This window comes from Sycon ciliatum, chromosome 9 (genome assembly GCF_964019385.1).
Source record: "Sycon ciliatum chromosome 9, ocSycCili1.1, whole genome shotgun sequence".
Lineage (NCBI taxonomy): Eukaryota > Metazoa > Porifera > Calcarea > Leucosolenida > Sycettidae > Sycon > Sycon ciliatum.
Window position 1 is genome coordinate 23,074,564 of NC_088651.1, and position 21,912 is coordinate 23,096,475.

Here is a 21,912-nt window from a genome sequence, read left to right on the forward strand (position 1 = left end):
GAAGAGGAGGAGATCAGCAAGGTGAATGAATTGTTGGGAGACATATAGGCATGCAGCCCTCGTTCCTGACATGAGTTTTCGACCTCCTGTCAGACAAGCGGAATGAGCCCGTTTCCAGTACGTGGCCTGCTTCCGCTCAGAGTGCTCTTTCTGTTGGATGCCTTCCGCAAACCTATGTCAGCAAACATGGTCGTCGATCAGTGGACAATGTGCTCACTACGCTCCAGTAGCGTTTTTGTAGGGGCATGTGCCGAAAGGCTTGTATTTGGTTTTTGTATCGTGGAGTCTAGTGTCTGTCATCTCTTCCAAGTGTACGTTTGGGTATGGCGTGATGTTTGACGTTTATGGTGTGTGGTGCATGCAACAGTACGCGTTGTCCGAGCGTGAGAATCTGCTTCCGTCATGTGTTAGAGTGACTGTCAAGTGAATGCTGTACATGCTCAGTGCTAGTTTGAACTGGTAGTGAGAATCACGTGTGATTTGTTCGTGGTCTGGTTGTCTTGGTCTTGGTCTTGTGTTCTGTACGTATTACTCCTTGATTGGTCGTCTAGATTATAAGGCTATATATTACTGCTTGTTCTTTGTTGTTTCTTCGTGTCTTTTTTCCGTTGGCTTTTCATCAAGTCTTGTTTTCGTCTTTCTCCTCCTGCTCTCTTTCCGTTTGCATGAGAAGTCAGAAACTATACCAAGTTGTTTGAGTTGTTATGTGGCAGGGGCCAGGGGGAAAAGGCAATACTACTTCAGTTATCATCGTATTTAGGAAGAAATTTTGTTCCTGGAGTGTGTAGTATAGTGGCATCTACAGTCGCGCTAGGTGTAATCCGACGTAAACGCAAAGCTAACGCCCTCGACCAGTTTCGAGTACATCCCTCTATCTGTACATGGTGTGTATTGTTCACGTCCAGCCTCATTAGTGCCACTTCTAGGTCGTCAAGGGCTGTGCTCAGGGCGCCACATAACTTCATAAGCAGCTTGGGGACGGATTGTACGTAGCGCAACTGTAGTTAGGCCTCCACCACACTAGGTACAAAACTGCGTTCAGCGTGTCACCAAGGAAACGGGCGTGAAATGCATGCTCAAGAAATGTCTTGTAAAACGCTCTCGACGTTTTCTGGGAATAAATAAATTTGAAAATTGTCGCGTCACCAGGTTGCAACATAGCAAATTTCCTAACCCACGACGGAAAGCGCCTCCTCGAGCTACAACACCAGGCACCGCTCCAGACGGTCAGTAAGCCAAACAGCGCAGTACCTTTTTGATAATAAATTGTCACTGGCAACCCTTGTCAACCCAAACATCAAGTACTTCCTTCCCTGAGCGACTCGAATTTTACTAGCAGCAAAGTTCTTGAAAATTGCAAAAGGATAGTGAACAAATCTCGATTTGTGTGATCGAAGCATTTTGCGTGCCGTGCGCCGGCTAGGCACCGGCGGATAATGCCAGCAGAAAAATAGGCCGAATTCGGTAAATTTTCTGGTAAGTTTCATGCATGTTTGTTTGGTATGTGGATAAAGAAATGGAGCAGAATCTGAGGAATTGTCCGCCATAAGGTTGGTATGGTTCTGCCAATTTCACTGCTTTTCGAGCAGAATCTGCCACCTTTTCGAGCATCATCCGCCGGTCCCTACCACCGGCCACCGCGTGACATAGCGGATAGAGGGATTTGATTGAGTTGATCGACAAATCCATTTGCTGGTGCCACTTTTTAACTTTTTGGAAACGTTGCCATCCCTGCTTAAGGAAATGGGTCATTGCCTGCCCTGGGCCGGGTTTAATACGGTCCTTCAGAACATAGACCACTATCATAACGTTTCTAATGGTCATAGCTATCATTATTCAGGAGTTCACAAAATGTCACTGACATGCACCCTTGCTTCATGGTACATGTACATGTAGCTATGAGTTTCGTTAGGGTTCACACTTTTAAGTCACAGGCTTTGTCTCCACCTTGTTTCGCACCTGCTGATTGAGTTTAAAAAATTATTTATGGATTCCCCAAAGGCCGAGGCCTAAGTCGAGGGGGTCTCCGTTCTTCGCATCCAAGTGTTATAAACTAAACGGTATCACGGTGAGGGTCAGCTTGCTATAGTGCTTATGAGGTCGTTGGAAGGCTTCAAGCAAGTGCGACTTAGAGTCAGAGTTTTCTAACAGAGTTCTCTTGCTAAAGTTGTGAGCTGGTTCTGAAACCGCTACACCTTCTTCTGCCTTCCTATCACTGCACACCTATGTACGCGCCTATCACTGCAGAGCTTGTGCGCGCCTATCAGTTGCAAACCTTGTGCAACTTCTAGCACCTACTGTTCACGGCTAACCTTGGCACCTGTTATTCTACTTACTGTTTAAAACTGCTTCTTTACTAATAAGGAGACGATTATTCCTCACCTGACAAAGTGAGACGTTTACATTAGTAGCAAGAGGATGGTTTTCGATGATTATCTTCAGTTTGCACTGGTTCCTTCTGACGCCTGCTGTCTTGTCGTTCCTGTTACTCAATTTACTGGTTTTCGCCGCTTTTCAGCAGCTGCGGCGAGTTACTAGGCTATTAGCCAACGGTCCAACGCTAACAACCTGTGACTCCTTGGAAGGGTATCGGAGCTGCGGTCAACCATAATCGGCCTACCTCGAGACGTCAGCCTCGTACGAAGGAGCCTCAAGTGTTCGGTGGCAAGGCAAACTGGTTCAAGGAGTGGTCTTTCGCTATCGAGTTGGCTCTCAACTAGTCTCAAGTCCCTGGAATTAGGCAGTTCGGATAGAGAAGCGAACTATGCCGCTAGTTTCCTTGTAGGCAACGCTCGCCTTTGGCTCATCTCTTCCCTGGAAGCTGAAACCTTTCCTGACTGGCCGTCACTAAGAGATGCGGTTGCTAAGGTATACGGTCCAAGCCTTCAGGTTACTGAGTTGGACAAGCACTTAAGAGCGCTGCTGTTCACCAACGAGCTGTACGGCGATGTCCGAGACCAGGTACTTCGTGACCATCTGAAAAGCTTGTCGGCGGCCATACAGTCAGCTCAAACTGCGTCGCTGTTAGTTCCGTACTCGACGCCATGAGTCACCCTGTTACTCAGTTACCCCGTTACCCAGTCACCCAGTTACCCAGTCACCCCGTTACCCAGTTTGCGCAGTTACCCAGTTGCCCAGTTACCCAGTTGCTCAGTTGCCCAGTTACCCAGTCACCCAGTTAGCCAGTCACCCAGGCGCGCGTCACCTAATTACCCAGTTACCCAGTCACCCAGTCACCCAGTTACCCAGTCACCCAGTTTTTTTCCAAAGCACGAAAAAGGCCAAAAACTAAACCAAGAACATGTGCAATAACATGTTATTTAAAAGAAAGACAGGACAAGTGAATAATAATATTATTAGTCAGTCCATTGTTCATGATGGTCTCCGACGGTTACGTCGGCAAGCGAGCCTCCCCCACTGCCAAAGCAGCGTGGGCTCCGCAGGAGGGTGCAGATTTCAAATTAAAATTTTTACGCCTACAACCGCGAATGCACATGATACAGGATTTCAGAAGGCTGAAGGAAATCCTGCATCTAACAAATGTCATAACATGAGAGTAGTGCTCACCCCTCTGCTCAGCCAACAGATGAGCAATGCGTTTATACAGTGCTGTTGACGCTGGACCCATTCCGCCACTGGCTTACATGACCGCCGGAACAAAGGATGCTTGCTCAACCCAGTTACCCAGTCACCCAGCTACCCAGTCACCCTGTCATGGAGTTACCCAGTCAACCAGTCACGGAGTCACCCAGTCAGTTAATGGGTCTCATCTCACCCAGTCAGGTAATGACAATGCGTATCGCCCTAACCTACCGACAACCTTACCCTGCCACCCTGTGTTCAATGTGACCGCGCTGAAACCATACGAAGTGAACGCAATTCCTGGTCGCCGCCAGCCGCCTCCGCCGCCTACAACCGATTTGGACGGCAACACAGGGTACATTATGTGGGAAATCTTGGATCACCGAGTATGCAAAGGCACACCCGAGTTTTGGTTAAGTGGGTTATGATGAGACAACCTGGGAGCCAGAGAATTTTCTCAAGGACGAGTCCGGAAGAAACATTGTTCCACTTGTGTGCTTAAGTATTTCATTCTATTGTGTTTTGCACAATCGAGAGGAGGGGAATGGTGTAACCATTACACCTTCTTCTGCCTTCCTATCACTGCACACCTATGTACCCGCCTATCATAGCAGCTTGTGCGCGCCTATCCCTGCACAGCTTGTGCGCGCCGATCACTGCACTGCACAGCTTGTGCGCGCCTATCACTGCACTGCACAGCTTGTGCGCGCCTATCACTGCACAGCTTGTGCGCGCCGATCACTGCATAGCTTGTACGCGCCTATCACTGCACTTTACAGCTTGTAAGTTGTACGCTCCTATCACTGCACAGCTTGTGCGCGCCTATCACTGCACAGCTTGTGCGCGCCTATCACTGCACAGCTTGTGCGCGCCTATCACTGCACAGCTTGTGCGCGCCTATCACTGCACAGCTTGTGCGCGCCTATCAGTTGCACACCTTTTAGCTTATACAATTACTTCTAGCATGTACTGTTCACGGCTAACCTTGGCAAGTGTTATTCTACTTACTGTATAAAACTGCTTCTTCGTTATTTGAGTATTAAAGAGACGACTATTCCTCAGCTGACTAAGTGAGACGTTTACAGGTTGTTTTTGTGATTTTGGTGTGTGCCGAGGCAGCAGCACGCCTCTACAGAACAATTATGCTAGATATTTGAATCATCAGTCATGTTCTATGTTCCAGAGGTGATATGCAAACAGGTTTTGACAAAAGATACAATTTGTGACACATCCCCAGTGGGGCATGCTCGCATGAAATGAGTCATATCGTATTGAATAATGTGCTGATCCGTCTAATGGTCTCTTTTCCAAGATTCCACACCTATCAATAAGGTTCTGCAAGTAACTGGTTTCCACCAAATGTCCTTCGCAGGTCGATTTTTGAACACCAAATTAGAAATTTGAATAGTTTGCAGGCAACTTGCCTACAATCAAGAGAGCACTGCATTTCACACAAAAGCATTAGAAGTATCGCTTCCACGTTTCGGGCTTCATCACCATCATCAGGAATGAAGTGGGCATGATAAAAACAGCAGTACAAAACAAGGAAGCAAAGTGCGGTACCTAGTGAGAGCTAGAAGCTAATAATATGGCTGCATCGGTGGAGCTACAGCATGTCCCAGCCCCTGTTGTTGTTGTTTTCCGGGGGATCGCTCCCTGATGTTGATGGCCTCTCGGATCCTCCTCCAGGGCAGTCACACTCAGAACCAAGGGCTTGAAAACCGGAGAAGGCTGTTGCTCCCAATGGTAATGTCTCTGATGTATGCTATAACCCCACTTATGCGGCCATATTAGTAGCTTATAGCAGGCGTTCTGGGTGATACACTCGGCACATGTGTGTGGGCAATAGAGAGGTTCCGGGGTACGATTTTCCGTGCCAAAATCCGTGTGGGCGCTACGGATTTTTTTTCAGGCGTGCTTTTTTATTTTTTTATTTTATTGGGAACACAGCCCTACAAAGAGACATGTGGAGACAAACACAAGACAAGACACAGGGGATGTAGAGACGACGTGCCGATGTACAGGGAGCAACTCGACCGACCAGGGGTCTCGGCGTTAGCGTTGCAACCTGGCATCGAAAAAGGGGGGGGGGGTGCATGGTCAGGTAGCAAAAATAATAATTTGGTGCGAGAAAGGGGCGCTAGTATTGCACCAAATAATATAAATACGTGTAATGACTAAACCAGAAGGGAAAATGAAGAAAGAGAACAATAATCATAATAAGCAAGTAGTAGTAGAGAGGTAAATACTAAATGGGTCTCAAATCTCAATATCATCGTCACAAGTACTGTGTGGACCACAGCCATCTCTTTCGGATTAGATCCTTACATACGTTGACCTTGAAGGTTTGGAGGCGTCTTGAATGAGGCTCGTGAAGCAGGAGGTCCGCAGGCAGGTTGTTCCAGGGTGTGATGGCGAAGAAGGGGAAGGATCGCAGGAGGTAGTCAGGGGCTGTGCGAGGGGGTGTCCACTTCAGCTGAAAGGCATGGTGCGTCTGACGTTTTTGCCGTGTGCACATGCTAGCTACGGCAGGGGGCTTGGTTGGGGGCAGCATGGGCTTTACCTGGGGAGGCCCTGGAATGTAGTGCAGCTTGAACAAGTATGACAGGGCTGCCACCATCCGACGAAGCTGGAGACTTTGGAGGATGGTTCCAGGTCCCAGGAAATGCAGGGCACGTTGCTGAACCTTGTCCAGCTGGGCCATGTTAGTTGCGGCTGCGCTCGACCAGGCCAGTGGGGCATATTCAAGTAGGGATCGCACGAATCCCTTGTAGACCGTCACTCGACCATGGTCGTCCAGGATGGGTGCTGCCTTTCGTAGGAAACCCAGCCTTTGGGAGGCGCGCAGTGCAACACTGCGAGTGTGCGCTCTGTAGGAGAGAGTAGGGTCGAGTATGACTCCCAGCAGCTTCAGGGTATCTGTCTCCTGGAGTGCTTCACCTCCAAAGGTGACTGGTGGAGTGCAGGGAGGAACGTGCTTGCGATGTAGAGTCATGTGCTGTGTCTTGGCTGGCTCAAAACAGATACGCCACTTGCGGCCCCACTCCTCAAGACTGTTGAGGGACCCTTGGAGGGAGGCGGTGGACTGTTGGAGATCGTCAGTTGGCTGTACTAAGCTGTAGAGTGTGGTGTCGTCTGCAAAGCTGCTCAGCTGCGTTCCTGGAGTTAAACATTGTTCAATGTCACAGGTGTATAGAAGGAAGAGGCTAGGTCCTAGGATGCTGCCTTGGGGGACACCAGCCTGGATGGGTTGAGCATCTGACCTCTGGCCTCCAACCACAACGCGGATGTTTCGGTTGGTGAGGTAGTCCTGTAGCCATACAAGCGGGCGTCCGTCGACGCCGGCCTGCTTTGCTTTGTACAGCACTCCTGTGTGCGATACCCGGTCAAACGCACTGGCAATATCCACGGCGAGGACCTGGACACAACCGCCAGTACTTATGGTGTGGACCCATTCATGTTGGAGAGCCGTTAAGATATCTGCGGTTCCTCTACCACGTCGGAATCCAAGCTGGCTGTTTGGCAACACCTCATGCTTCTCTAGGTAGTTAACCAGTTGCGTGTTTACAATGCCCTCCATGACTTTCGACATGATCGTTAGCAGTGATATTGGTCGGTAGTTAGATGCCAAAGATCTGGAGGACCGTTTGTGAACTGGGACTACATGAGGAAGTTTCCATGCCCCAGGTTGCACACCGGCTAAGAAGCAGAGGGCGAAGAGCTTTGCCAGTGGGTCTGCAAGTTCAGATGAGCACATCTTGAGCACACGAGCAGAGATGCCATCCGGTCCAGTTGCTTTTGATACAGCCAAGTTCGCCAAGTGCCGTTTGACCGTTGCTGCGCGGAAGTGAATGTGCTTTAGCGTGGCATAGCCAGGTCGTTGCAGGTCAGGCAGGTCAGCAGCACAGAGGTCGTTATTGCCAAGGCTACACTTGTTCGCAAACTGCGCTGCAAAGCACTCGGCTTTCTCACGAGAAGAGTGGAACTCTTGTCCTGCAGGGTTGGTCAGCAGGGGGATATCAGAGCAACGTTCCTTGCCTGCTGCGCTCTTGATGGTTGACCACCACTCTTTGTCCCGGAGGGAACCTGTAGTAAGCTTGTTGCGAATTCTACGTTGATGTGCTAATCGCGCTGCATGACACGCTTCCACTTCGTGGTTAACAGTTGTGATGTACTGGACCTTGTGGTTATCGTTGCGGGGGTTGCGTCGCCACAGCTTCCATGCCCGCTCCTTGGCATGATTGGCGTTAGAACAGTCCGGTGTCCACCATACAGGGTTGGATTGGTGCACCACAAGCTCTTTGGATGGTATGAACTGTTTCATTCCATGCATGATGACATCAGTTACGCGCTGACAGGACTGCTCCGCACACCCATGGATCTTGGCGGGCCAGTCTATGTTGCGGAGGTAGGCTCTCAGGCGGTGCCAGTCAGCAAGGGAGTATTTCCAAACCTGTCGAACAGCAGGATCTTCGCGTCGTGGATGCTGTTGGAGAAACTCGGCAATGATAACGGCATGATCAGATCGTCCAAGTGGTGCATAGGCTGTGGTGCATACGGGGTGTGGGAAATCGGAGATGATAAGATCGAGAGTATTGTTGCCGCGGGTTGGCTCCATACGATTTTTCGGCACGGAGGATCCGTGTGGACTGGCTTTCACACGAACCATGTTTCGTATGGAGATTTTGCGTCATCGGGTGCAGAAAGATTTTTCGCGTACAAATTTGGTACGAGAAACATGGATTTTCCGCGGGAAGTTTTGATTTCGGTACAAATTTTCAAAATAAAAAGGCATAGCGCGGGAATGTGACGTGTTTGCGATCGTAACCTAGGCAATGACGGCAAACACATTAGTTCCGTACCCCGGAACTTTTCACTGCCCGAAAACGACGTATAAAAAATCCGTAGCGCCTCCACGGATTTTGGCACGAAAAATCGTACTCCGGAACCTCCCTAATGCATGACCTCACCTACGTAGGATGCCACTTTTATGCCACGCCACATTCTACCAGGGTCTACATAATCCTTCTTCCTCAGTTACCTACAGCATCATGCATGGGATGTTAGGGTGGCAGACTACCCAAAAATTCGCTGAAAAATCGAATTTGTAAATTCATATTGAGTGCTACGTCAGTTGAAAGAGCATGAATAGCTGCAAATTCTCTGAAAATTGTGTCCCGATCTGACCGGCCGTTCAAGAGTTATGGCCGAAAATGTGCCCTTGCAAGGAAAGATTTTTTTGTTGCACGCTGTCATTTGTTGGCAGCACTGTATTTGAACGTGAGCAGACCGTGCGCAACTTGTCGTATCATGGAAACACTTGAAAGTGTGCAGAATTTTGCTCCAAGTCCAAAAAATCAGGTTTTTGAGCCACGTATTGGGCTGCACGGCAGCAGGCTTCGCCCGCCGCCGTGCAGCATGACTTTTGCCAGCACCCTCGTGACGTTGCAGATATGTGGCTTGATTATTGTAGTTGGCGTTGATTTAGTAACTTTGGCAAGTTTGAGTCGTGTCAAGAAGTCAGGTAGGATTCAGTACTAGGCAGTAGTGAGACGTGAGTGGTAGTTTTTGCCGGTTTCTGAGGGTATCCTGGATTTGGGGTGCAGCGCTGTGGAAATGGCTTGCTGTGTAGGTCCCAGCACTGGATGTTGTATCAAAGGTACGACCTCGTAGCACGTGCTAAACCTAAACAAATTCAAAAATTGACTTGGGTCTGTGGGAGTGTGTGAGAGAACGCCCACTCATTCCGTTGTGACAGATTCCAGGGCCTCGTTGAGGGGCCCTACCCCATCACCCATGGCTGCTTCTGGACTTGTTCTAGGTTTGAGTCCCGCGCACGAACAAAATGAGCACGAAAATGTGAAAAAATTGTAAATGCATTTGTTTGGCTCCTGGGTGGCTCGCACACCCTGGCACTATGCCGGAAATTTGAGTTTTTCCGGCCTGGAAAGCCTGTCAGTGAGGCGCAAGAACTTGTAAATCATGTCCTGAGGGCCAGCATAGTGGCAGGAGTGTGTGGTCAAAAGTTCACTCAAATCCATTGTGAAACACCAAAGTTACGGTCAATTGAATGCCATATGACCTCGTGGCCAGCTACAGTTTATATCCCGGAGTTCACCAGCCGACTCGGTTCTCAGCAAACTCTGCACCAACCACACTGGATCAATTTTACAATACACTCGACCCTCTAAATATGGCTACTGTTATCCCCATCGCGTTCAGTGACCATGCAGCAGTTCTCAGTGAATTTCAACTCAGCCCAGTAAGAAGTACTGTAACTTCTGGGCTACGGCGACACTACCGAAACATAAATCATGACCAGTTCAAGGCAGATTTGGTCCAACAGGATTTTTGTGAAATTGACGGAAGCCCAACTGTCATGTGGACTGAGTGGGCCAGCCGCTTTCTACAAGTGTTAGACAGACATGCTCCTCTTGCACCAAGCCCTCGACGCAAGAAAAAAATCAGTACCATGGATGAACCGCCAGTTATTACACCTCTTGACCAAGCGCAACCGGCTCCATAGGAGGTGGCTTAGTGATGGAACAGAACATTCCCACTCAGCTTTCAAGGCTGCCAGGCGGGAAGCTACCAGCTATAATAGGCCACGGTGACTTCGTGTGCACCAACTAACGACATGGCGTCCTTTCATGCGGTTTACCGCACGGATTTATGAAGTCGGACATATTCCGATTTATTTGCATCAATCGCACAAAATTAGGTACATTTCTCTTGTAAACCCTGTCAGTTTGAGAATTTAGACAAACACCGAACAAATTTTAGCCGCGACGAGGATCGGGAGGAATCCATCATAATTATTTTACATAGCTACTACCATCACGTCGACCGAGTGAAGATCGAAATGATAATGGAGTGGAGAGAAGAAGACCTGAACTAGAGTGCTTGAGAGACTATGTAGTGTCACATGAGAATTGCTTCGTTAGGAAGGCTCTCCTTTTGAATGGAGAAGCCCAACGTCGCTGATTTGCATCGCCGTTTTCAAGCGCTGATCTGCAGTAGGAATGTTTCTGTAAATTATTCGTAGTTGTGGACGTGGATGGATTCAGCGCTCTGTTCTCTCAGCAAGCCTACTCAGTCCAACACGAAGGACTTCCATGAGCGAAACAACGTGCTCCTCGAGCAAGTGCAGCTCGGGGTAATATGGCCAATGCCACGGGAGACCACCTCGTGCCTGCATAAGGCCAAGAATTGATGGCAAGAAATCTTTGATGAGCGCCTTCGACTTCAAGGACGCAATATTATATCTCCTCAGCAGTAACTGCAGCGCTCTTGCTGAAAATATCACTGCAAGCATGCACTAGGCATGATTTAGTGAAGAGCTACTTGTACTAGCGATTGGAGATTTGGTGTTGGCATATCTGCTCCATCATGGTAACTGGTGCGCTTGTCAAGGCAGTGCAGTTTCTGCTGCTGTTTCACAAGCCATATGCGCAGTGAGTAGGAATTTGTTGTATGATAGCTGAGGATCACCAGCCTTCATGGACAAACCTATGTTGGGACTGGTTGCTGAACAGTGCACACCTAAATCTCTCAGCAAGCTCTCTTGCTCAGCTGGTGACGAACACTATATACCCGCTGCTTTGGGCTTGCAGCCCCGTCTCCCGACCGTAGACGGATCGAAAGGCTGTCACGGTCCTGTGACCATCGGCGTACAGTTGACACTGATGGGGCATCGGATAAAGTGCTGGTGTCAGTAATTCTCTGGTATACCTGGAATCTACATCTACAGCTGGTTTCGACTTCCAGCCATCCTTCGCTAGTTATTTATGCTTGTGACTATCATGCCAGCAAGTCGATCAGCAGCATCACCTCGCATCTTTGATGGTGAGGCCTGCAAAACGTCACCGACCAGTGACGATGCTCAAATAGGGCACCCTACCAGAGCTGGCGCAGTGTATGGTGCAGTCTTTCATGAATCCATAAACTATGCTGTTTGGCTGCTGTAGCTCTGACGCTTGCGTGTGTGCCTTACATTAAGGACAGCGGGCCGTCTGCTCTAGCCATTTGCCAATGCATGCACGGCTGAACGTCTACCAGCAAGCTGCAAACACTTCTCTCCCTACCTGTGACATAGTGGACATTGTGCGTGTGTTATTGCATTCCTATCTGAACTGTTCTGGATGCAGAGATTTACCCACTAAGCCCTAGAGAAATATGAATAAATACTATACTACTACTACTATTACTAAACTTGGTATGCGGGTGTGACGTGCTGCTGCTCATCAGATTCGGTCCATGCGACGCTCGTGTTTTTAGTTTTGTTATTTTGTCTTCCTTTTTTGAATTCGTAAACCGAACAGACTAAACTATCCAGTGATCAGGTACTGGTGTGGTGGGGTGAGGTTTTGTTGGTGATGCTGCTGTCAGTGGTGGCGGCGTGCATGTGCTCGTGCTTGCGGGCGATGGCCCGCGTTTTCTCCCATGCCGCAAGTTTGTCTTGCGTTTGTGTTTTGTATTTGGACTTCCTGCCAAGCTTGGAAGACTTGCATTTCAAACAGTTTGTCCCACTGTGTGGCTCCCAGTCTTTGAACGGTGTACATCCACCTCTGGAGCTCCAGAGAATGTTGGGCCCCTGGCAGTAGCAGTGCATTCCATGGCCAATTTGCAAGTGTGGCAAAAAAGTTCAGGGTGTATTTGGTTTCATCCACATTGAGATGAAACACTGCCAAAATGGATTGAGTATGATCTGCCACACGATACTTCGTCCGTCCACTCCTTGACGCGAATTTCTCCCCTCCAATACGACAACACGACGACAGGAAGCTAACATTAGCCTCCATTTCTGAACAAAATAACGTCTCTAACATGGCCAGGAAAAGCTACAGTGATGCACGTCAAGCTTAGGAATACACAAAACGAAAGGCTAGGACATCGATGTATACTAGAAAATTGTCTGCGAGGCGGAGAAAATTCGCTGACGAGGTTGGTGAGCCCTTGAAATCGAGCGACGATCCAAAAATAATTGCACCCACGTCGAGAAAGAAACCATGCGTAGCGCGTGGGTAACCCAAAAAGATCGCTCGAGCGGCGGCACAGTCGAAGGCAAGGCCAGTCCAAGCTCTAAACTCTATCGAATGACCTGGCAAACACCCGTGGTTTCGGTTGACCTTGCCCGTTTGAGATGGAAGTCGAGCGAAATTGCAAACATACGACTAGGCCAGATCGCGTAAAAAATGAAAAAGATTAAAATTTGGCCGCCATATTAAATGAACGCGCTTCGCATGCATGGGACAGCCGTGAGGCAACAGAAAGAGACATACTACCAATTCAAGTTTCGAGCTGCGTCTGGCAATACCAAACAGACATGGCACACGATCAAAGAATTGAGTGGTAAACATCGACAATCTCAGCCACCTCAATGTTCTGTTGATGCCATCCGAAACACCTTTGCAGAGATAGTAGAGGACGCCAGCCGCCCAGTGCATCTCTCATTTCCCTACGGGCCCGCCTCAAGCACTGATCTGACAGCCTTTGCGCCAGTGTCTATTGCCAGAGTGAGGAAGCTCCTCGAACGTTTAAATCCGGCCAAGTCCAGCGGTGATGATGACATTTCTGCAGCCCTTCTCCGCACACATGCAGACGTACTGGCGCCATCTCTGACTTTGATCTTTAACAAGTCCCTGAGAGAGGGCATATATCCTGCCCAGATGAAAAGTGCTAGGATATCGCCACTCTTCAAAGGCGGAGATCCGAGCATGCCAAAGAATCATCGACCAGTGTCCTTGTTATCGATTGCATCCAAAGTGTTGGAAAGGATAGTCCACGAGCAACTCACACGATATCTAGTCCAGAGCAATTTATTCCCGCCAACTCAATTCGGCTACAGATCCCACCACTCTACATCCGACGCACTAGTGCTAGCTGTGGAAGGTATCTGTGAGGCCCGTATGAACAGACTCAACACAGGTGTAGCCTTTGTTGATATGTCAAAGGCATTCGATAAAGTGAAATATCAAACTCTTGTGCAAGATCTGTTCGAACTTGGCATCTGCGACACGGCACTCTGTTGGCTGGTGGATTACCTCTCTGATAGAGAACAGTACGTTCAGGTTGGCCAGACTAGAAGTCCCCCGTACACCAGTTACTCAGGTGTCCCCCAGGGGTCGGTACTGGGCCCACTGCTATTTATTGTCTATGCCCGCGGCATAGCAGAAGAACTATCGCCGTTTAATGTGGGAGCAATCCAGTTAGCTGATGACATCTCTATACGATGTAGCAGGAAGTCTGCGGAAGCTGTTTCTGCACACCTTTCAGCTGCTGTTCAGCACCTGGCCACCTGGCTGAAGGGCCGTGGTTTAATTCTTAATGAAAGAAAGACACAGATATTGCCTATTCCCCCATCCCCATCTCAAGCACTTGAGCTGCATGTCATTTGTAATGGGCAGACGCTGCCTGTTGTGAAAACGGCCAAGTATCTTGGCCTACATTTCGACTCAGACATGAGCTGGAACACCATGACAAGCCATGTTGCACGCCGCGTTGCCGCTAAGATTGGGCTACTAAATCGAAGTGCAGCATGTTTGCCTTTTTCTTGCCGTGTTCAGTTTTCAGGTCCTTTATACTATCAGAATTTGACTATGCATCTGCTGCCTATGCCCCTTTCTTATCGTCTTATCAGGATAAGCGCCTAAATAGTTTGTTCAAACGTGCGGCTCGCTCCGTGTGCAGGGCAGCCCCTCGCACTCACGCGGCTCCCTTACTTGAACGCATGAATGCCCATACCCTCAGCATATACACCCACATGCACATCCTTGTATTCATTTGGCGCTGCCTGAACAAATCTTCAAGTACTCTGTTTGCAAGCTTTTTCACCCATAGTCCCTCTCTCCGAACACGCGGAGGGAACAGCAAGTTACTCATCATTCCTGTCTCCCCCACTGCATCCTCAGCTAAGCGCATTAGCCATGCTGGAGCTATCCTGTGGAACCAGCTCCCAGACACAGCACGCCTCGAAAGAAAGCGCTCCACTTTCAAATCGCTAAGCCTGGCCTTTCTGTTAGGCAGTACCGTCAACTAGGATGAACTCATCTGCTTCACTACCTCTCTCTCTCTCTCTCTCTCTCTCTCTCTCTCTCTCTCTCTCTCTCTCTCTCTCTCTCTCTCTCTCTCTCTCTCTCTCTCTCTCTCTCTCTCTCTCTCTCTCTCTCTCTCTCTCTCTCTCTCTCTCTCTCTCTCTCTCTCTCTCTCTCTCTCTCTCTCTCTCTCACTCTCTCTCTCTCTCTCTCTCTCTCTCTCTCTCTCTCTCTCTCTCTCTCACTCACTCCTTTCTTCCCGGTTGCCGTGCTTGTGACTTTTTCCCCTGCTGCCGTGCTCATATTAGTTATCTAACTACAGCTGTATCTTCTTCTTGGTTCTGTTATATTTTCTTTTCTCTTATTATCAGTGGGACCATTGTCATTAGGTTTAGGCCTGTTTTGGAACTCCACTTTAAATAAAGCCAAACAACAACAACATATGAAATACCCATAACTTTCATATATTTTAAGGGGGCAGCCTACCCATAACTTTCATATGGCATTCAATTGACCGTAACTTTGGTGTTTCTCAATGGATTTGAGTGAAATTTTGACCACACACTCCTGCCACTATGCTGGCCCTCAGGACATGATTTACAAGTTCTTGCGCCTCACTGACAGGCTTTCCAGGCCAGAAACTCAAATTTCCGGCATAGTCCCACGGTGTGCGAGCCACCCAGGAGCCAAACAAATGCATTTCCATTTTTCACATTTTTGTGCTCATTCTGTTCGTGCGCGGGCCTCAAACCTAGAACAAGTCCAGAAGCAGCCATGGGTGATGGGGTAGGGCCCCTCAACGAGGCCCTGGAATCTGTCACAACGGAATGAGTGGGCGTTCTTTCACACACTCCCACAGACCCAAGTCAATTTTTGAATTTTTTTAGGTTAAGCACGTGCTACGAGGTCGTACCTTTGATACAACAACCAGTGCTGGGACCTCCACAGCAAGCCATTTCCACAGCGCTGCACACCAAATCCAGGATACCCTCAGAAACCGGCAAAGACTACCACTCACGTTTTACTACTGCCTAGTACTGAATCCTACCTGACTTCTTGACACGACTCAAACTTGCCAAAGTCACTAAATCAACGTCAACTACAATAATCAAGCCACATATCTGCACGAGGGTGCTGGCAAAAGTCCTGCTGCACGGCGGCGGGCGAAGCCCGCCGCCGTGCAGCCCAATACGTGCCTCAAAAACCTGATTTTTTGGACTTTTTTGGACAGCGTGCAACAAAAAAATCTTTCCTTGCAAGGGCACATTTTCGGCCATAACTCTTGAACGGCCTGTCAGATCGGGACACAATTTTCAGAGAATTTGCAGCTATTCATGCTCTTTCAACTGACGGAGCACTCAATATCAGGGCTCACACAGTCGGTATGCAGGATCGACAAAAGCGTCGTGCGAGGGCGGGTTTGGTGCACGTGAGTCGCGTGACCCCACGAGAGCACAGATTGTGTACATCCTACGCATCCCAACAGAAGAAAGAAGAGAAAGAACCTTGGCTTGAGTAGCCTGTTCTTGTCTTGTAAAGCCGATGTTCGCGATATTTTGGTCGGACCTGTCCTTTCCTCGCTTCTCTTGGCATGCAGTGTCACACCATTCTCGTTTCCGTTCGTCTCGATCTTGTGCTTTTACGATCGTGCATACTCGAGTGGAAATAGTTTGCTTTATTATTTTCACTGGGAATTGCACTGCAACACTGAACAGTTACTGCCAGCCCTCGGCAACGACTTGCCTTTCACTGTGCCTTGTAGAATTGGTCCACCGAAGGAGAAGGCGAAAGGCAACCTGTGCTAGTCCCAGGAAATTCATGTCATGTAGCCGCTGTTCGACCAAATGCTGATGCTTCAATGAGCGATCGCGATGTTCCACAGGTAAGAAGACAAACAAACGAGTCAGAGCTCGCCAGGCAGGGAACGCCGAGAACATACAACACGGAGCTGCTGATCGGATGGAGGCGAACGGGACCAGCAAATCCGCCAGGCGTTAGTTGAGGGCCACTAAAGGCCAGGTTTCCAGAGGTACCAGTTCCTCCATGATGGCGAAATGCGCTGCCACAAGAACTCCAGCGAGAACGAAAGCACAGCAGCCAACTCCGCGGGCGAACTGAGGAGAGAACATCTGAAAATCTGTGCGCAATGATTTTCTGTTGGACGGCGCGCGTTGCTGTTCCGCTGCATGCATGCGTTTTTCTTGTTGTTTGATCTGGTGCTGCTTTTGCACTTTTGGCGTTCTGCGCGCTGAGTGGCACTCACTCAAAAATGTCCACTACATCTCATTCTTGGCGGATTTTGATCATCTATGGCTTATTTTTTTCAGCGTGGAATTCTTCAGACATTTACCGATCACTTTTCCGATTGCTGTGCCGAAATCGAAGCCAAAACGACCAGACTTTGGCTAATCCGTGCCGGAAAACTGGAGGGAAAATGGTGAAACGCTGCGGTAGATCACTGAGTTTGGGGGTTTTGAATCAGCACAGCGAATCCCAGCTTCGTGGACATCAGCCTCAGGGCCGATGTAGTGGACAAGATCAAAGATTTGAGAATAGAGGAGAATAGAGGCCTGTGATTGGTCAGTTGTCATCACGTGACATCCGCGCAAAGCCGTGCGCGACTCCACGCTTTTGTATTGGACTGTGAGCCCTGAATATGAATTTACAAATTCGATTTTTCAGCGAATTTTTGGGTAGTCTGCCACCTTAAGTATTTCATCCTATTGTGTTTTGCACAATCAAGAGGAGGGGGATGGTGTAACCATTACACCTTCTTCTGCCTTCCTATCACTGCACACGTATGTGCCCGCCTATCGCTGGACAGCTTGTGCGCGCCTATCACTGCACAGCTTGTGTGCGCCTATCACTGCACAGATTGTGCGCGCCTATCACTGCACAGCTTGTGCGCGCCTATCACTGCACAGATTGTGCGCGCCTATTACTGCACAGCTTGTGCACGCCTATCACTGCACAGCTTGTGCGCGCCTACCACTGCACAGCTTGTGCGCGCCTATCACTTCACAGCTTGTGCGCGCTTATCACTGCACAGCTTGTGCGCGCTTATCACTGCATAGCTTATGCGCACCTATCACTGCACAACTTATGCGCCCCTCTAGCTCTTCACAGCTTGTTCGCGCCTATCACTGCACAGATTGCGCGCGCCCCATCTCGCAACAATCCCTGCTGATATATAGGCCAGAGCGTTTTTAGACAACATTCACTTGTTTCATGTCCTTTACAGTTCAGATTTTCAAATTGGCGTTTGTCCTTTCAGTGTAAAGTCAGACCTATTTGTTTGCCAAACAGCTTTGATCCGTTCTAGTGTCTAAGAGAAAGTGTTCGATTTTCAGATTTTAATCGGAGATGGCAGCTATACTGAAGTTGGTGAGTAACGACGGCGAGGTATTCGACGTGGAGGTCAAGGTCGCCTGCCAATCAAAAGTACTCAAGGCCATGTTACAGGACACGGGCGATATCGCCGATGATGATGAGCCTGTGCCGTTGCCCCCTGTAAACGGCGCGACTTTGCGAAAGGTGATAGAATGGTGCACGCACTACCAGAACGAAAATTTAGTGGAAGGGGAAGATCTCCTAGACGAGAATGAAAGAATTAACATTGATAGCTGGGATGAAGAATTTTTGAAAGTAGACCAAGGAATCCTCGTTGAGCTCATGAATGCGGCGAATTACTTGGACATAAAGGTGAGACAATTGGTAGATGCTGTATGTCGTTTCGTATACTAGTATGCTGAATTGTGATTCTTGTCCAGCGAGTACTTTGATACAATGTATTGTGTTTTTGGGTCCTGTTTGCAGCCGGCTGAGTGTTGTTGCCATGGATAGGCACTTGTAGTTTCATTTTCAAATCAGGTTTGTGATAGGGGATACTCTTTCTCTCTGTCTCTCTTTCTTTCACTCTTTGTCTTCCTCTATCCTTTTAGTGTTTCATCTCTCCGACTATCAATCTCATTATCTCTCTCGATCCGTCTCTCTTTATTCTCAATCTCTCTCTCCGTCCCTCTCTCTTTCTCTCTCTCTCTCTCTCTCTCTCTCTCTCTCTTTCCCTCACTCTCTTTATTTCTGTCCACTGTAGGGACTTTTGGATGCCGCTTGCAAGACTGTCGCTAATATGATCAAAGGCAAGACTACCGAGGAGATCCGGAAGACATTCAACATGGTGGGCGACTTCTCTTCCGACGAAGAGGAGGAGATCCGCAAGGAGAACGCATGGTTGCAAGACAAATAGCTAATATGATCAAAGGCAAGACTACCGAGGAGATCCGGAAGACATTCAACATGGTGGGCGACTTCTCTTCCGACGAAGAGGAGGAGATCCGCAAGGAGAAGGCATGGTTGCAAGACAAATAGGCATGCAGCCCTCGTTCCTGACACGAGTTTTCGACGTCCTGTCAGACAAGCGGAAGTGAATGGGCTCTTTTGCAGTAGGATGGCCTGTTTCCGGTCAGAGATTTCTTTTGTTGGATGTACTCCGCAAACATATGTCAGCAAACATGGTCATCGATCAGTGGACAATGTGCTCATTACGCTCGAGTAGCGCTTTTGGTAGGGGCATGTGCCGAAAGGCTTGTATTTGGTTGTTGTATCGTGGAGTCCAGTGTCTGATGTCATCTCTTCCAAGTGTACGTTTGGGTATGGCGTGATGTGTGACGTTTATGGTGTGTGGTGCATGCAACAGTACGCGTTGTCCGAGCGTGAGAATCTGCTTCCGTCTTGTGTTAGATTGACTGTCAAGTGAATGCTGTACATGCTCAGTGCTAGTTTGAACTGGTAGTGAGAATCATGTGTGATTTGTTCGTGGCCTGGTTGTCTTGGTCTAGGTCATGTGTTCTGTACGTATTGCTCCTTGATTGGTCGTCTAGATTATAAGGCTCTATATTACTGCTTGTTCTTTGTTGTTTCTTCGTGTCTTTTTCCGTTGGCTTTTCATCAAGTCTTGTTTTCGTCTTTCTCCTCCTGCTCTCTTTCCGTTTGCATGAGAAGTCAGAAACTATACCAAGTTGTTTGAGTTGTTATGTGACAGGGGCCGGGTGGAAAAGGCAATACTACTTCAGTGATCATCGTATTTAGGAAGAAATTTTGTTCCTGGAGTGTGTAGTAGAGTGGCATCTACAGTCGCGCTAGGTGTAATCCGACATAAACGCAAAGCTAACGCCCTCGACCAGTTTCGAGTACATCCCTCTATCTGTACATGATGTGTATTGTTCACGTCCAGCCTCATTAGTGCCACTTCTAGGTCGTCAAGGGCTTTGCTCAGGGCGCCACATAACTTCATAAGCAACTTAGGGACGGATTGTACCTAGCGCAACTGTAGTTAGGCCTCCACCACACTAGGTACAAAACTGCGTTCAGCGTGTCACCAAGTAAACGGGCGTGAAATGGATGCTCAAGAAATGTCTTGTAAAACGCTCTCGATGTTTTCTGAGAATTAATAAATTTGAAAATTGTCGCGTCACCACGTTGCAACATAGCCAATTTCCTTACCCACGACGGAAAGCGCCTCCTCCAGCTACACTACCAGGCACAGCTCCAGACAGTCAGTATGCCAAACAGCGCAGTACCTTTTTTTATAATAAACTGTCAGAGGCAACCCTTGTCACTCCAAACAGCAAGTACTTCCTTCCCCGAGTGACTCGAATTTAACTAGCTGCAAAGTTCTGGGAAATTGCAAAATAATAGTGAACAAATCTCGATTTGTGTGATCGAAGCATTTTTGCGTGCCGTGCGTCGGCTAGGCACCGGCGGATAATGTCGGCAGAAAAATAGGCAGAATTCGGTAAATTTTCTGGTAAGTTTCATGCATGTTTGGTATGTGGATAAAGAAATGGAGCAGAATTTGAGGAATTGCCCGCCATAAGGTTGGTATGGTTCTGCCAATTTCACTGCTTTTCGAGCAGAATCTGCCACCTTTTCGAGCATTATCCGCCGGTCCCTAGCACCGGCCACCGCGTGACATAGCAGATAGAGGGATTTCATTGAGTTGATCAACAATTCCATTTGCTGGTGCCAGTTTTTTACTTTTTGCAAAAGTTGCCATCCCCTGCTTCAGAAAATGGGTCATTGCCTGCCCTGACCTGGGTTTAATACGGTCCTTCAGAACATAGATCACGATCATAACGTTTCTAACGGTCATAGCTATTATAGTTCAGGAGTTCGCAAATGTCACTGACATGCAAACTTGCTTCGTGGTACATGTACGTGTAGCTATGAGTTTCGTTAGGATTCACACTTTAAAGTCACAGGCTTTGTCTTCACCTTCTTTTGCACCTGCTGATTGAGTTCTTCGCATCCAAATGTTATAAACTAAACGGTATCACCGTGAGGGTCAACGGGTTATAGTGCTTATGAGGTCGTTGGAAGGCTTCAAGCAAGTGCGACTTGGAGTCAGAGTTTTCTAATAGAGTTCTTTTGCTAAAGTTGTGAGCTGGTTCTGTTACCGTTCCACCTTCTTCTGCCTTCCTATCACTGCACACCTATGTACGTGCCTATCACTGCAGAGCTTGTGCGCGCCTATCAGTTGCAAACCTTGTGCAACTTCTAGCACCTACTGTTCACGGCTAACCTTGGCACCTGTTATTCTACTTACTGTTTAAAACTGCTTCTTTCCTTATAAGGCGACGATTATTCCTCAGCTGACTAAGTGAGACGTTTACATTAATAGCAAGAGGATGGTTTTCGATGGTTATCTTCAGTTTGCACTGGTTCCTTCTGACGCCTGCTGTCTTGTCGTTCCTGTTACTCAGTTTACTGGTTTTCGCCGCTAATCAGCAGCTGCGGCGAGTTACTAGGCTATTAGCCAACAGTCCAACGCTAACAACCTGTGACTCCTTGGAAGGGTATCGGAGCTGCGGTCAACCATAATCGGCCTACCTCGAGACGTCAGCCTCGTACGAAGGAGCCTCAAGTGTTCGGTGGCAAGGCAAACTGGTTCAAGGAGTGGTCTTTCGCTATCGAGTTGGCTCTCAACTAGTCTCAAGTCCCTGGAATTAGGCAGTTCGGATAGAGAAGCGAACTATGCCGCTAGTTTCCTTGTAGGCAACGCTCGCCTTTGGCTCATCTCTTCCCTGGAAGCTGAAACCTTTCCTGACTGGCCGTCACTAAGAGATGCGGTTGCTAAGGTATACGATCCAAGCCTTCAGGTTACTGAGTTGGACAAGCACTTAAGAGCGCTGCTGTTCACCAACGAGCTGTACGGCGATGTCCGAGACCAGGTACTTCGTGACCATCTGAAAAGCTTGTCGGCGGCCATACAGTCAGCTCAAACTGCGTCGCTGTTAGT

The 21,912-nt window shown here is 48.5% G+C and overlaps 2 protein-coding genes across 2 annotated transcripts in view; both read left to right on the top strand.

Moving 5' to 3' along the window:
* The window catches only part of LOC135825055 (S-phase kinase-associated protein 1-like), a 3,339-nt gene extending 2,654 nt beyond the window's left edge, over nucleotides 1-685 (top strand). The window contains exon 2 of the mRNA XM_065337791.1: nucleotides 1-685. This exon is cut by the window's left edge and continues 105 nt beyond it. Within this exon, the coding sequence (XP_065193863.1) occupies nucleotides 1-48 (48 nt within the window). The 3' untranslated portion in view covers nucleotides 49-685.
* A 17,148-nt stretch (nucleotides 686-17,833) lies between these two features.
* On the top strand, nucleotides 17,834-18,981 carry LOC135824580 (S-phase kinase-associated protein 1-like). Its single transcript, XM_065337313.1, has 2 exons — nucleotides 17,834-18,317; nucleotides 18,709-18,981. The coding sequence occupies exons 1-2, from the start codon at nucleotides 17,979-17,981 to the stop codon at nucleotides 18,859-18,861; spliced, it is 492 nt and encodes a 163-aa protein (XP_065193385.1). The 5' UTR covers nucleotides 17,834-17,978; the 3' UTR covers nucleotides 18,862-18,981.
* The last annotated feature ends 2,931 nt before the right edge of the window (nucleotides 18,982-21,912 follow it).

Excerpts from the sequence above, each read along its gene's own strand:
- LOC135824580 (XM_065337313.1), top strand. The coding sequence starts at position 17,979 with ATGGCAGCTATACTGAAGTTGGTGAGTAACGACGGCGAGGTATTCGAC. Across the intron at positions 18,318-18,708 it reads CGAATTACTTGGACATAAAG|GGACTTTTGGATGCCGCTTG; the intron begins GTGAGACAATTG and ends TGTCCACTGTAG.